Below are 14464 nucleotides of genomic sequence, written 5' to 3' on the forward strand. Positions count from 1 at the left end.
CAAGGTAGTCACAGGTGCTCATATAACCTTCTGAAAAAAGGTAGGGTTGTAAGATGATTATAAACAACTTTTTCCCCCAAAATTTATTTATTTTATGTATACGAGTACACTGTCACTGTCTTCAGACACCAGAAGAGGGCGTCGGATTCCATTACAGATGGTTGTGAGCCACCATGTGGTTGCTGGGATTTGAACTCAGGACCTCTGGGAAGAGCAGTCAGGGCTCTTAACCACTGAGCCATCTTCCCCAGCCCTATAAACAGCTTTTTAAAGCAAAGACGTGATTGCTATTCCTAGGGCAGGTGGTGCAGAACCATTTGTGGTTAAGGTTACATGTGGGTCCTACCCCAATCCTTGGGAGACAGAGTTTAGTCATAAACAGGAACGAACCTAGTTTGTCTTTACTATAAGAGGGCTTTTAAGCTTAAAATGGAAGCAGGCTGGCCCTTCAGAATGACAGATCAACCTTAGGAACAGTCAAAGAGCTTTCAGGACACAGCACAAAGGCTCAGGGCTAGAGCAAAAGGGCTGCCTTTAAGAAACCTACCAGCAGGTAAGGCTGGCAAAGTGTTAATCAGTCTACTTACAAGCAAGGATTGAATCCCAGAGTCCCATGTTGTGACTCCAGGCAGAAATAGGATTCAAAGGGAAACGAACAATTGAGGTCAGTTAGGAGGCTGTGGCAGGGGTCATGATGAGGGCACTGAGATGTAGACAGGGGACAGGGCGGACTCAACTAGGTCTGCTCAGGCCTTGCGTGAGGAGAAGGGGAGACTCATGATTTAGTCTGGATTTAGTTGTGGAGCCTCAGGATACATGGATGCTCTCCCAGGGAACATCGGAGTCCCTCTGGGAAGAGCTAAGGAGTAGAGAGAAGTAAGCCCTCACAGGACCAGTTAACTCAGGTTTCGGGAAGATAGTTCAATGGAGGTTGCCCTCGAACAGTGGAGGAAAAGAAATGTCTGGAATGTGTCTTTGTGGGAGAGGGAGGAAGGAATTTCTTAGGAGGCAGGGTGTCTGCAAAAGGGAGTTACCGACATTGATGGGAAAGTGTGAAAGTGACTTTAGAGACTGGTGGCCAAGACAAACCGTTCTTCAGCCGGCCTGAAGTGGAATGATGGGACGGCTGACTAAAAGCCACCCCCACAGCCCAGCGATGGAACCCAATAAATATGCATGGCACACTCACTGCTCGGATCCAGTGAAGACCTGGGGAGACAGGGGTTGACTGCCTGGGCTCCATCCATTTACTCCTGACCCACAGGGCCTTTCAACACAGCCTCTGGAGCCGTCCCGTGGGAGGAGGGAATTCAGGACCTATGGGAGATTTTTATGGGTCTTACCTAGAAATGCCCTGTGCCATTTCTGCCTGCAAGTCATCGCTCAAAAATCCATGGCACTGGTTCAACTCAGATCCCTCTACCTAGAGGGTCAGGGTGGAAAGGCCTTGGTGGGCCTGGAAATATGCCTTTACCCGAGCTTGCTACAGTGATTACTTTTTTAAATGGACACACACACACACACACACACACACACACGCACAGAGAGAGAGAGAGAGAGAGAGAGAGAGAGAGAGAGAGAGAGAGAGAGAGAGACTGACTCTATGTAGCTGTCTTAGCTAGGGTTCTATTGCTGTGAAGAGATACCATGACCATAGCAACTCTTTTTTAAAAAAAAATTATTTATTATATATAAGCACACTGTAGCTGTCTTCAGACACACCAGAAGAGGGGCATCAGATCTCATTACAGATGGTCGTGAGACACCATGTGGTTGGTGGGATTTGAACTCAGGACCTCTGGAAGAGCAGTCAGTCAGTGTGCTCTTAACCACTGAGCCACCTCTCCAGCCCAACCGTAGAAACTCTTATAAAGGAAACCATTTCATTGGCGCTGGCTTACAGTTTCAGAGGTTTAGTCCGTTATCATCATAGCAGGCAACAGGAGGATGCAGGCAGACAAGGTACTGGAGAAAGAGCTGAGAGTTCTACATCTTGATCTTCAGGCCGTAGGAGACCAAGGGCCACACTGGGCATAGATTAAACATATAAGACCTCAAAGCCTGCCTCCACAGTGGCAAAACTTCCTCTAACAAGGCCACGCCTCCTAATAGTGATGCTCCCCATGGGCCGAGCATTCACACACAAGAGTCTATGGGGCCCATTCAAAGGACCACAGTCGCCCTGGCTACCTTGGAACCTGTTATGTAGACCAGAGTGTCCTGGAACTCATAGAGACTTGCCTGCCTCTGCCTCCTGAGCTCTGGGATTAAATCGTAGCCAGCACGTCCCTAGAAATTGCCGTGCGGGTACTTCTTCACTAAACGAAGATTTTTGTAATCTAGATCTGACAGACTAACTTATGTCCTCAGGACACAGCCCCTGTCCTGTGACCCTTTAAAAATATTGATAACGGTCTCTGCCCCGGCACTAGTAACTTGTTAATTGAAGTCTGAGTGTTTCTGACAGGCTTAGCAAGAGCCATTGTTCTCTCTAGAAGCCTGGAGCAGCAGGAGTCCTGAGTGGTTCCGCCTGTGCTGTCGTCTAATGTTGTGGTCACTTAGCCGTGTGCAGCTATCTTAATTACAATTAGACATAAGAAAAAACTCAGCTTAGCAACCAAACTAGCCATTGATCAACCGCTCGAAGGCCACATGTGACCGGGGGTGGGCAAACTGCATAGCCTAGATAGACACTGTTTTCTTTGTGGCTGAAAGTTATTTTGGGTAGCTTTGAGGTATTAGGAGACATGGCTAGAGTCTGCAGGCCTTTAAAGCCCCCTACTTCACCCACATTTTCCCATACTCATTCACATTTCAGCCTAACCTGTCCCCTTTGTATAGCCTGGGCCCCAGGCTGCTGTTACATAACCACCAGTTGTTACTTTCTTGCAGAACCCCGTCTCCCTACAAACTGTTCAGCACACTCCTGACGGGCTCGCACAGCACTGCCCCCCTCCCTTCCTTCCGTCCACCGTGGGAACGACTGAGCACCTGACATTCTAGGTTAAAATAACTTAAACATTTCCAGAATCCGTTTCTTCTTTCCTTTCTGCCTCTGCCTGAGCCAGCTCTTGCCAGGGCAGCGTTTGGCTGCTACTGAGTGCGTTTTCTGGCTTTTTACTGAGAACTCATGGTGTGCCAGGAAGTCGGCCAAACACGGACAGCTCTTCAGAGCCCTTTGAAGTGGGCAGGGTGGCTGTCTGTCTCCATTTTATAGCCACAGTAACCATTGTACTGAGGAGGGACGGACAGGTCCCACTGATCCCCCTGCTTCCTGTCTTCCCTGGGCAGTCCCTCTTTCACAGTAGCATCAGGTGATATTTCTAGAACACAGTTACTCCAGGCTGTGAGGAGGGAGGTAGATGCTGCAAGGCCCTGCACACACACACACACACACACACACACACACACACACACACACACACACATGATTATTTCCAAGCTCAAAACCCACAACTTCAAATCCAACAGTCCAGCTACAAAAAAAAAAAAAAATTATTATTGTCAGAACATTCCACTCTGCATGCTTCTCCCAGGGGCTGTCTTATGTACTGTTCCTAATTCCTAGGGTATCTACACGCCACCCAAAAGATGGCCGAAATGAATTTATACATCAAAATCACCCCTTGTTTTAAAAAGGGTCTCCAAGTCAGGTGCAGTGGGCCACACTGTAATTCTAACACTGAAGGCCAGGCTGGAGGACTTTCCTTTTCTTATCTTTTTTTTTTTTAAAGATTTATTTATTTTTATCTTTATGTATGTGAGCACACTGTCACTGACGCACCAGAAGAGGGCACTGGATCCCATTACAGATGGTTGTGAGCCACCATGTGGTTGCTGGGAATTGAACTCATGACCTCTAGAAGAGCAGCCAGCGCTCTTAACCCCCAGGCTGGAAGATCTTAGAAGCCAGCCTCTGCTGCACAGTGAGACTTCGTCTCAGAATTCCGAAGAACCCAATCCAGCCAATCACAGCAAACATTCACATTGGAAACCGTGAAAGTGGCACTGGAATTGATTTGGATTTTTCTTTTTTCTTTTTTCTTTTTTTCGGAGCTGGGGACCGAACCCAGGGCCTTGCGCTCGCTAGGCAAGCGCTCTACCGCTGAGCTAAATCCCCAACCCCTGATTTGGATATTCTTAAAGATGCCCCCACCCCACCCCCAGATTATTTTTGAAGTAAGATAAATGTGATTTACGTCACGTGCTTGGCAATTGAGCGTTCTGACTTAGACTGCTGTGTCTGAAATCCCCTTCGTTGGTATTTAATGCTCGCCTTAGACCTTCACAGTCATCTGTGCAACAGATGTGTACTAAGGCCGTTTGAATGCCTGACGCTCTGCTGGGTGTTGGTGTCCCCGAAACTGGAACCGCTGCTGCTCATGGAGTTGGTCCTCTAGAAGGGGGAATCGGGCAGTCTTCAAGATATCGGCATCTGGGTCCCTACAAGCTGTGAGTGCCTTACTTGATGAGTTTTGCTGAGCAAGGGAGGTAAGGGTCTGGAGTCTGGGAGGTGGGAGAAAAGGGGAGGAGCGGGAGGGAGGAATCTCAGCCAGTCTGGAAGCCTGCAAACAGCTGTCCCTTACAGCTTCCCCGGGGAGGCAGCCCTGGAGTCCTCTGACTTTCAGTGCAGTGACGTTTCTCTTTGGACCCTTGACCTACGGACTATCATGCATTTGTGTTGCTTCAGATTCAGTACTTGTTGCTGTACTGAAACACAGTTACTCACACTGTGGGGTCTGAGGGTGCGCGGAGATGGGGGTGGGGGTGGGGGGTTGCCAGAGGACTCTGGGTCATGGAGTGCAGAACCCTGCTTTGCTTTAACCTTCCGTGTCCACAGTCCATACTTATGAAGCTGAACTGGTGAAAGCTGGGCGGCTGTGTTGTGGCTGCACTGCAGAGGCTGGGGCAAGCTTGCCAGGGATTAGGCATGAGAGTTGTGGGAATGGAAGGCAGAAGAAGGTGCTGGAGGCTGGTGCTTCCGGCCAGGCTGGAGGCGCTCAGACACCGGGGCTTTGCAAAGGCTTGCGACCACTGGTGGAAGAGCAGGGTCCTGGGCTCATCCCCAGACCCCATCCATCTCTCTAGTGGGTCCTTGGCGGGCCTGAAAATACTGATCACTATTTGATTTAAGAAACTAAAATGGTGGCAAACATGTGGAGCCATCTTGGGCAATGTGTATAACTTCTGGGGAGGAAACCCGCTGGTTGGGAATACAGATAGAAAGTTTTTTTTTTCTTTTTTCTTTTTCTTTTTCTTTTTTTGAGACAGGGGTTCTCTGTGTAGCCCTGGCTGCTTTCTGTAGACCAGGCTGGCCTCCAACTCACCAAGATCCACCTGCTTCTTTTTTTTTTTTTTTTTTTTCCGGAGCTGGGGACCTAACCGAGGGCCTTGCGCTTGCTAGGCAAGCGTTCTACCACTGAGCTAAATCCCCAACCCTGATCCACCTGCTTCTGCCTAGTGAGTGCTGGGATTAAAGGTGTGCACCACCATCACCCTCCTGGTAGAAAGATGATGTTAATTGTATGTTGTATTATTTTAGATTCTCATTTTTTATTTTATTTATTTAATTTCGGGGGGAATCAAGGAATCAAACTAGCTCCCCAGGTCTGCCATCTCCTTGCCTCGGCCACTTCCCAAACGCCAGGATTCCACGCGTGGGCCGTCATGCTCAGTTTTCGATTTTTTCCTTGTTTTGGTTTGTGACAGGGTCTCACTGTCTAGCTCTGGAGAGAGATCCTCTACCCCAACAGTGTAAAGGTATGCACCACCACACCTAAGGCTAGCTTCTATAGCCTTAACTAGTAATTTTGATGTGTTTGAGTTTCCTGTTCAAAATTTAATCCCAGAACTCAGAGGCAGAGGCAGGCGGGTCTCTATGAGTTCCAAGCCAGCCTGGTCTACATAGGGAATTCCAAGACAGTCAAGGCCGCATCTCAAAAAATTCAAAAGTATTTTTAAAGATTAAAAATTAAAAAGTGGTCATTGGGGCTGGAGAGATGGCCCAGCAGTTAAGAGCACTGGCTGCTCTTTTAGAGGTCGTGAATTCAATTCCCAGCAACCTCATGGTGGCTCATAACCATCTATAATGGGAATCCTATGCCCTCTTCTGGTGTGTCTGAAGAGAGTGACAGTGAACTCATATATAAAATTTTTTTTTCAAGTGATCATTGTAGCTGGCGCGGGTAAAAGACCCAGGGACCCAGGCCAAGGACCCAGTAGGTAGGTGGAGGTCTGGGGATGAACCCAGGACCCTGCCCTTCCACCAGGGGTCGCCGGCCTTTGCAAAGCCGCGTTGTCGGGAGCGGCCTCCGGCCGGGGAGGGCGCTGTGCCGGCGGCACCGGGGGCGGGCTGGGGGCGGAGCGCCGGGCGGCAGCGGCTCTGGCTCGGGCTCGGGCTGGGGCTGGGGCTTGGGCTCCAGCTCGGGCCCTGCACCTGTGAGTCGGTGGCGCTGCTCCTCCGCTGCCCCATGGCCCCGACCCGGCTGCAGCTCGGCGTCCGCGCCGCCTACTCGGGCTTCAGCTCGTTGGCCGGCTTCTCCATCTTCTTCGTCTGGACGGTGGTCTACCGACAACCGGGGACTGCGGCGATGGGGGGTCTCGCAGGTATCCCGGGGGGGGGGGGCGCGGGGCGATCGGGGCGGGCTGCGCGCGGCGGTTGGGGTGGCGCTGCCCCGGGGACCGGAGCGTTGTTTACTCCAGAGAGACCAGAGACAGCGCAGGCCCGGGTTCCTGGGCAGTGCCCGGGCCTCTGGGACCTGGTGCCTTCTGAACGTGTCGGGACCTAGGGTGCCCACAGCCCGCCTCTGTGGTTCGCACAGCCCTGCGACTCCGGGGCTGTCGCGTTCCCGCACCCTGTGAATCTACCCTCCACCCGGTGGCCACTAAAGCGTCCTCTGCGCGCCCGTCCTCTGGCCACCCTCGCTCCCGCAACACACATACTATTTGTGCAGAATTACCGCATCTCTTCTAAGTGGGGTTCGTGGGGAAACCCATCAGCCAACCCCCTTCCAGCCCCAGAGCCCTCGGCCGAGACCAGGACACTGCTGTGGACCCTGTGTCACTGGACATTACCTTTACTCCCTTGTCCGTCTGCTCTGGTTGGAGCCAGTGGGAATCTGCTAATCCCTGAGGGATCAGGAGGTGGTGAAGGCCCAGCAGTGCGCTGTATCAAATGTGTAGTTTTGGTCATGCTGTTTAACCTCTCCTGTATGAAGGCCAAATATATTATCTGTACTTATTAGCATAATTTAATACTTGTCGCTGTGCTAAACAATCTACTCCCCTTACTTCATTCAATCCTTATGGTAATCCTCTGAAGTAACACCATTGTGCCCATTTTACAGTTAGAAAAATCGATCGAGGCTTAGGGTAAATAAATCATTTGTCTAGGGTTGCAACAGCCACGTGATGGCCCAGCCTGGAAAGCCTGGTGGACCCGATTTCTATCCCTAGAACTCAGAAGGAGGTTAGTGTACTAACCTGAATACTGGGAGAACTAACCCCACAGTACGATAGCCACATGAAGTAATATGTATGGGGAGAGTATGTGTGAGGAAAACATTTATAATGCAACGATCTTATTCCATGACTAAAATCCTTGGCCCAGAGATCTATAAATGGAATAAGTCAAAATAATTAATTCATGCTGGGCAGCAGTGGCCCAGGCCTTTAATCCCAGCACTTGGGAGGCAGAGGCAGGTGGATCTCTTGAGTTTAAAGGCAACCTAGTTTTACAGAGTGAGTTTCAGGACAGACGGGGCTACACAGAGAAACCGTGTCTCCAAAAAAAAAAACCCCAAAAAACAAAACCAAACAACAACAAAACAAATTCACTCATTGCCTCTGAGTGTACTGAGTGCCATCCTGAGGTGGAGAGGGTGCCAGAGGTGGGGTTTCTGCCTTATCAGAGGGCAAGCACAGTTTCTAAAACTAAGGCATGCCAAGCAAGGGCACTGTGGTCACCATGAAGGTTGGGTCTGATGCTCTGGCCGGGAGTTCTCAAGCCTGTATGGGGGGAACCACCTGTGGACTCCTGCCCCTCCTGGGATAGCTGGCACCACCGGCCTGTCTGGGCACAGAACCTTTCCCCTCTACTGACCTCTTCCACACTTCCTATTGGCCACCATGCTTCTGGGTTTGGAAGGCACTGACTTGGCCCATGGCTGGATGCTGAGGCTTGAGATAAGCTGTCTGGATGCTGGAGGGAGGGAAGGCTTTGCTGGGATCAGCTGACTGTGTTAAGAGTCAGACCTGTGGAAGGAGCTGCGTGAGGTGAGGCATGGCAGTGCCTGTTGGGAGGAGGAGAAGCCACTGACAGAGATGCCACTAACTGCCCTCTGGGCACGGTGCTGTGTGCTACTACTGTCCCCTCTCCTAAGCTACGTGTCTGGCTGCTTGTTGCCGGGAGGTGGTGGTCCACGAGGGAGGCAGAGGCAGGTGGGTCTCGAGTTCCAGGACAGCCGGGGCTATACAGACAAACCCTATCTCATCACAACAACTAAGACCTGAGGAAGGGTTCCAGCCACCACAGGGCCTCCCTCTGACCCATTCTCTGCTTGTTCGTTCCTCGATGCCTTTGCCTGACCTGAGGCAGGCTAGCCGGGAAGCTGCCTTCAGAGACAGGCGCTTGGCCGCAGCTAGCTGCGACATGGACACACATCTCCCAGGTAGTCTGGGCGCTGGCAATCAGAGGTGGTTTCGAGGAGCCGAAACTGCTCGGTGGAGGTGGCTGGTGGGCACTCTTTCCCGACCCATGGGTTGCGACAGGGGGTCCACGGGCAGTCACCCTCCTTCCTCTTTTGGGGTGGAATGTCAGCAGGTTTTCTGACTTGCAAGCACTCCACTTCTGACTCAGCATTTTGCAGCCCAGAAATTGCTGAGTCACAGGGTCCATCCTAGTGGGTTTTGCCTGTGTTGGTCAACTGTGGCTGTTGGACATGCTGGCTTCTGGAACAGGGTTCGTACGAGTGTCTGGGGGTGGGGACCCACTCTTATCCTGGCAGGAATCTGGGAGGAAGTGACTTTGCAAAAAGGCAGTGGCCTGAAAAAGCATGGGTTAGATGGAGAGGCATCATCGGACCCCCGCCCCCCGCCACGCTTCTTTCTCCCTTCCCTCCCCAGAGCCCCTCCAGCTCTGCACTGAGAGCCCTAGGTAACATGCCTACTCTGTGTCTAGAAACCATGGAAAGTGCTTACCCCCCACATCCAAACAGCTCCGTATTCTTCACAATCGAGCTTTGATGGAGAGGCACTCTGGGACCCTGGGTCTCTTCTGTCCTCAGGGCAGAGCGACAGACCTAAGGCATGTCCTGAGACTCATATGCCAAATGCCTATATTTGCTCTTGGGCTCCCTTGGGTGCCTCCTAGCTCCTCATCCAGTCTAGCAGCTGAAAGTGCTTTCCCTTACCAGTCCTGTGAACCCAGAGCCTAGGCAAGTCTAGCCTTAGAGAAGGCAGAGGGGAGCCAGGATGAGATCTAGCTTGCTTCTGCAGCCATTGGTGCTGGGGACTTGTCCACTGTCCATACACTTTATGCAGACCATGCATGCACCTTGGAGCCCTTGAGTATCTCAGGAAAGGGAACAGAGAAAGGCAGGGTATAGCTGCTTCCCACAAGAGTATAGAAGGGGACCAGGGAGGGACACTTCCTCCGTGACCACTTGTGGAGGACGTATCTCTCCAAGGAGGGCCCAGGGGGGGACAAGGCCTGAGTACAGGGCTGGAGGTGGGTTCAGGGGCATCTGAGCCACCCTCTTCCTTTTCCTCCTGCTCTCAGTACTTCTGGGCCTATGTGGAGGTGAGAGTTTGGGGGAACCCCTGGATCGTGCTGGTGGTCTGAGGTGACTTCCTAGTCTTTACACTTCCTAGTTTAGCGTTTTTTCTAACCCCGAAATTGCTTGGCCACAGAGGAACTGCTCTGACTTCCTTTCCCCTCCTAAGCTGGATTCCAGAATCTTTAAGTGGGGAAGGATCTTAGAACTCAGTTATTCTACCCGCTGTGTGAGGAGAGAGGACAAGTCTCTGGAAGGAACTGGACTGTCCCCAAATGAAATGCTCAGTGACAAAAGCCCACGTGCTCAGGGGTGGAGCTCAGGGGTGGAGCTCACTGGTAAAGCAAGCTCTGTGTGCAGAGTCCTGGGTTTAATCCTTAGCACCCCTAAGGAGAGAAGCCAACCGACTCCCTGCCTGTGAAAACTTGAGGAGGGACAGGGAGACTTCTGTGGAAGTTGCTGGAATAAAATACAGACCATGGAGGGTGAAGGAGAGATTAGGGTTCTGGCTTCCTCTGGCCTGCTGTGGCTTCTTACCAAGACAGATGGAGGCATGTCTGTCTTCCTCCACCCAGAGCTCCCGGGTGATGGGAACCCATCCCAAGGAGGAAGGCTGAGGGCCAGTCCGGGCTGAACCGAGAGGATGGGTGATGGGGGCGTCAGACTAGCAGGTAGGGAAAGCAGTGTAGGTAGGTGGTTGGTGGGCTCGTGCCCACGCAGGAGAAACCCAGGATTCCCTGCTTATCCAGACTGGCAGGACCTCAGGGCTCCCTCCTTTTTACGCCTGTAAATTGGCCGCACTAAGGACAGAAAACCGGTGCCTCGGCCCTAAGGTTCCTGGTTTCTGTTATCTGTCCCTGCTTTGTTTTTGCCCCAGTGCGATAATTAAGCTGGTCCCTTGCCACCCGCATCTCCACGCCTCCTACCCTAACAGAGGTTTAAAACATTTTAGGCGTGTCAAGAGCAGAGACGGTTTAACAAATGCCTGGGCTCATTCCCCAGCCTATGAAATAAGATGCTTGGTGGCCGTCCAAGGGTCCCTGTGCCTCCCTCGGTCCCTGCTACACACCCTCCTTCCCAGCCAGATAGATGTCTGTCCCTCTGTTTGAGAGGTCACAGCACTTGTGCTATGCCTCTGATGATCTGAAAAGGCTCCCCCCTTCTGGATGGGGGAGGCTGAGGGGCCTCCTGCCTGCAACACATGGCTGTACTGAGAGCTTACAGCTGGCTGGCTCTCTTCCTTTATTCTTCCTTTGCTTGGCCCCACTGCCCTGCTCCAAGGCCTTGCCAATGGGATTGGCATTTGCTTCACTCTTTGAGCGGCACCCGCAGGCACTGCCTGGCACGGAGGTTTGCATTGTAGACTATTGTTATGGATGGAGAGCAGCTGGCATCCTAGAAGTGCCCACTAGGCCCAGAGGGCATGCCCAGAAGACTCGGGGATGTTAGGCTGCCCTTTACCACACACTGGAAGAATGGTAGGAGACCTAGCCCAAAGCAAATAGACCACTTGGGTGGTGGGTGGCCCTGGGGGGCCTCAGGACAGGGGTCCTTTTTTATTTTTATTTTTTTGCAGGACCAGTATAGAGTTTAGTTGTTGAGCTGAGAAGAGCCCTGGTGCCCAAAAGTTCAGCTGCAGGCTCCAGGGCCCAGAGGGTGTGGTCCGTAGGGAGCAGGCGGAGGTAGAGTGTAGGAGAGGGCCTGCTTCGCCACCTCTATGGCTTCGGATAGGCATCAGGAAGTCTGTATGTAAAGTTCTCAGAGTGAAACTCCAAACAAATCCTGTTTAGGGGGATTTTTTCTGTGGACATGTGCGTATTAGAAACTAAAACGGATACCCTTTTACGCATTTAGAAGAAATATTTAACCATAGTTTGGTTTTATTTGTTTTTGGATTTTGAAGACAGGCCTCTCTGTGTAGTCCTGGATGTCCTAGAACTTGCTCTGTAGACCAGGCTGGCCTCGAATCCTAAGATCCACCCTCCTCTGCCTCCCGAGGGCTGGGATTAAAGGTGTGAGCCACCGCTGCCTGGCTGACACAGTATTTCCAAGTTGGATGCAGTGGCCCACGCTTTTAATCCGAGCATTTGGGAGGCAGAGGCAGGCGGATCTCTGAAATTGAGGTCAGCCTGGTCTACAGAGCAAGTTCCAGGACAGCCAGAGCTACAAAGAGAAATCCTGTCTGGAAAAAAACAGAACGAAGAAAGAAAGACCCCGTTTCTCTCAAAAGAAGTGGAGGTTGGGGTGGGGAGGGGAGGAGGAAGAGAAAGAACAAAGAGGCATCGAAAATAGAATAAGAGAGAACATCGTGGTTTTGTTTTCCATGTCTCTTTAATGCTGGGCATTCTGGAAAGCAGCAAGAGTCTCACGCCCCCACGTTCAAGTGGTGACGTCACACCTCACAGATACACATCACGGTCACGAGGGCCAGCCCTGACGTCACTGGGCAGGTAGATTTGGCCCTAGCGGACCTCATAGGCCCTAGATTGGTGCCACTGGGCTAGATGCCAAGTGACACGGCAGGCAGGTGCCTGGGTCCTGCTGACTGAGTCTGTCCCCGCAGGTGTCCTGGCCCTGTGGGTCTTGGTGACTCACGTGATGTACATGCAGGATTACTGGAGGACCTGGCTCAGAGGCCTACGTGGCTTCTTCTTCGTGGGTGCTCTCTTCTCCGCAGTCTCCTTTTCCGCCTTCTGCACCTTCCTGACGTTGGCCATCACCCAGCACCAGAGTGAGGACCGTCCGGGGAAAGGAGGAAGGGAGAGGGCCTAACAACTTAGCTATTCTAGGGACTGGACGGATTGCTTGACCTTCCCTGCTGGGCTTCCCCCTGATGGGGGGAATGGGAGCCCCCATCTCCTCAGGGGCAGGAAGTGTTGGGTCCTTTCATCTCTGCCTAGCTTCAGGAGGGCAGCGCCCCCTGCTGGTAGTGGTGGTGGTAAGAACTATCAGAGGCTGTCTCCTGTGTGATGACGGTTGGAAGGGGGCCTGGGTGTGTGCCACAGAAGCACAGTGTGGGTGGTACAGACCTGCTGCTCAACTCTGACCTCCTTTCATGACCTCAGCTTTGTGACCAAACACGCAGTGTTACTCTAAGCCCGCAGTACACGCCCGCCTGCCTCTCGATGGCATTGGTTCAGAGGTCAGGGGGCTGGAAGTATATGCAGTGGCAAGAAGGGGGTCCTGCCCTGGTGGTTGGCTGTGGTACTATGGGCAGATCTCTCAAGTTACCGTCTGGCTCTTTCCCCTGCAGGTTTCAAAGACCCGAACAGCTACTACCTCTCCTGTGTCTGGAGTTTCATTTCCTTCAAGTGGGCCTTTCTACTCAGCCTCTACGCCCACCGCTACCGGGCTGACTTCGCTGACATCAGCATCCTCAGTGATTTCTAACCCAGGGAATGAGGTCACCACGGCCTGGGGGCCCTCGGGAGCTGGACTCAGTTTCTGAGTCATTAAGGGAGCTCGCCCCAACCCCTGGGGACTCCAGAACCATGGCAGAGTATATGGGTCAGTTCGGTTTCCCAGAAATCTGTCTGGTCCCCTTTCGGGGAAGACATAGAGCTGTTAAAGAGGAACTGCCAATATGCCCATTAGCCTGGCTACAGGGCAGCTTAGACCTTTCCAAATGGATCTATTTTCTTAGCACTCTGAGGGATCTTTGTAAGCAAGGCCATGACAATGAATTCAATGGGTAGGCTTGGATCTGTGGCCAGTGGCAGGGGCTGGGACAGGTTTCCTTGCTACCCCAGACTTCATTGAAGCTGTGTGTGTGGAGGCATCAAAGGTCTGGTCAGGTGAGGGACTTCTAGCAGAGATCTCCATCCCAGCTCCCTCACCCTGTTGTCCTCAAGGGTCGGGCAGCTAAGTCCATTGGTCCTTAGGGAAGTGGCAGTTGGCTCTCCCCTGATCAGCATAGTTGAACAGGAGCCAGTGTCTGTCCCTTCTACCTTCCCATCCAGAGTTTGTTTCCCATGAGGGTGCTAGTGCCAGTCAACCATTCCCGTGTGTCACATGTGCACATATGACCACGTACACCAGAGCAGGACCCCTCAGATGAGGCTAGACTTTGAGGACCACAGGAAACACACCCCTGCACCTAGAAGGGCTTTGGAATAGGGGGCAACCTGGTGGGGGCCTCCCCATCTGTACTGAGGCCCCAGCCTTACATCTCCTCTACCCCTGACTGCACAAGACAACCCTGACCGTGAGGACCTTCTCCCTGCACCAGACCCCACCTTTGACCTTTAACCTTCTCTCTCCCCCGAAGGAGCTCTTCTGAGTGGACATGGGCCCAAGGCCTTACCTAAGTGGAGAGGGAGGGCAGGGCTGCTACATGTCTCCTTCTATGGTAGGTCACCATTTTGCACATCTACTATCCCACCTGGGCACTGTCCCCAGCTCTCTGCCTTACCTGTGTCACTAACGGAAATACAGCGGCCATTTTAACCAGCCTCAGGGTGTTTCATTGGGGGTGGGGGTCTTGAGAGGGGACAAGAGTGGGCAAGATGGGGGGGGGTGCTCTAGCTATCTGATCATCTCCCTAAGTTTGCGGCTACTGGGCAGCCCCTCCCCCATCTCTGGTCCCTCTTGGTATGTGGAGACTATCTCAGGTCCCCTTTGCTCTCTGAGCTTTGCTCAGCCAGGGTTAGGATGCCCACAGACCCACCATCCCTGCAAATTCCATCCCCACA

The 14464-nt window shown here is 52.4% G+C and overlaps 1 protein-coding gene across 2 annotated transcripts; it reads left to right on the forward strand.

The window, feature by feature from the left end:
• The first annotated feature begins 6337 nt into the window (after positions 1-6337).
• Positions 6338-14224, forward strand: Slc48a1 (solute carrier family 48 member 1). 2 transcript variants are annotated; one of them, NM_001127456.1, is given in 3 exon segments: positions 6423-6606; positions 12337-12504; positions 13027-14224. In NM_001127456.1, coding segments are annotated over 3 exon segments (441 nt in total). In that variant the 5' UTR covers positions 6423-6470; the 3' UTR covers positions 13164-14224.
• The last annotated feature ends 240 nt before the right edge of the window (positions 14225-14464 follow it).

Source organism: Rattus norvegicus, chromosome 7 (genome assembly GCF_036323735.1).
Source record: "Rattus norvegicus strain BN/NHsdMcwi chromosome 7, GRCr8, whole genome shotgun sequence".
In the NCBI taxonomy this organism is placed as follows: domain Eukaryota; kingdom Metazoa; phylum Chordata; class Mammalia; order Rodentia; family Muridae; genus Rattus; species Rattus norvegicus.

Bases quoted from the DNA above. Each gene is read 5' to 3' on its own strand.
- Slc48a1 (XM_039078912.2), top strand. From the start codon at position 6,471: ATGGCCCCGACCCGGCTGCAGCTCGGCGTCCGCGCCGCCTACTCGGGC. The intron at 6,607-13,026 runs GTATCCCGGGGG...TTTCCCCTGCAG, and splicing joins GGCGATGGGGGGTCTCGCAG to GTTTCAAAGACCCGAACAGC.